The 776-nt window shown below is 64.6% G+C and overlaps 1 protein-coding gene across 1 annotated transcript in view; it reads right to left on the bottom strand.

Moving 5' to 3' along the window:
- Positions 1-384, bottom strand: part of ONECUT2 (one cut homeobox 2) — a 60,572-nt gene extending 60,188 nt beyond the window's left edge. The window contains exon 1 of the mRNA XM_006087131.3: positions 290-384. Within this exon, the coding sequence (XP_006087193.2) occupies positions 290-384 (95 nt within the window). The remainder of the gene's footprint in view (positions 1-289) is intronic.
- Between the last annotated feature and the right edge of the window lie 392 nt (positions 385-776).

Genomic DNA, 776 nt, shown 5'->3' with positions numbered 1-776 from the left:
CCAGGGTGTGCCCGTGTCTGCCTGAGTGTTTTGAGTGGGAGCCTGCGTGCGGTGTGCGCCCCGAGCTGCGGGCGGGCGCGCCCGGGGTGGTGGCGGGGTGGGGGCGGACGGGGCGTGCGTGCGGGAGAGGAGAGGGGGCGGGGAAGGAGGGAGGGATCACCGAGCCCCGCCGCTCGGGCCGGCGCGCAGCCTAGCCATGTCCCAGCCCGCTCCGGTGCGGACGGCTTCTGTTTGGGTGAGCGGGAGCTGTCCAGAAGGGCTCTGCCGCTGGCCGGGGCAGCCAACCTACCCTCCCGGACCCGGGGCGGGGCAGCGCCCGATGAGCGCCGCCGACAGCCACTCCGAGGCCACGGCTGGCCTGGGGGGCGGGCCTCCTGCGCACATCTACCAATGGCTTAGGAGGAGGCGGGGCTGCGCGTTTCAGGTTTGGCTGACGGCTCTGTCTTTTTTTCTCCTCTGCCACTGGAATCAAACGTCAAAGAGAGGGAGGGAGGGGAAGAAGGGGTAGAAGAGGAAGAGAGAGGCAAGAGTGCGAGCGAGGGACAGAAATTATGTTAAAGATGTCGCGCTGTGTCTCCCCCCTGCCCCCCACCAACAGCTGCGATCTGGGGAAAAGGGCCTTGCTTTAGTTCCCTTCGCTTCACCCCAGAGCTTTTCTCGAGGCTCGAAAGCTGGGAGGAAAGGACTCTGCTACTTGCTGGTGTAAAAACAAACACAGGTCTCAGCAAGCTGGGAGCGTCCCTAGCTGGGAGCCAGTAGTTTTAGCATTTTAAAAT

Source organism: Myotis lucifugus, unplaced genomic scaffold (assembly GCF_000147115.1).
Source record: "Myotis lucifugus unplaced genomic scaffold, Myoluc2.0 scaffold_36, whole genome shotgun sequence".
NCBI lineage: Eukaryota > Metazoa > Chordata > Mammalia > Chiroptera > Vespertilionidae > Myotis > Myotis lucifugus.
Note: the sequence above shows the minus strand (reverse complement) of the source record. Positions and strands in the feature narration are given on the sequence as shown.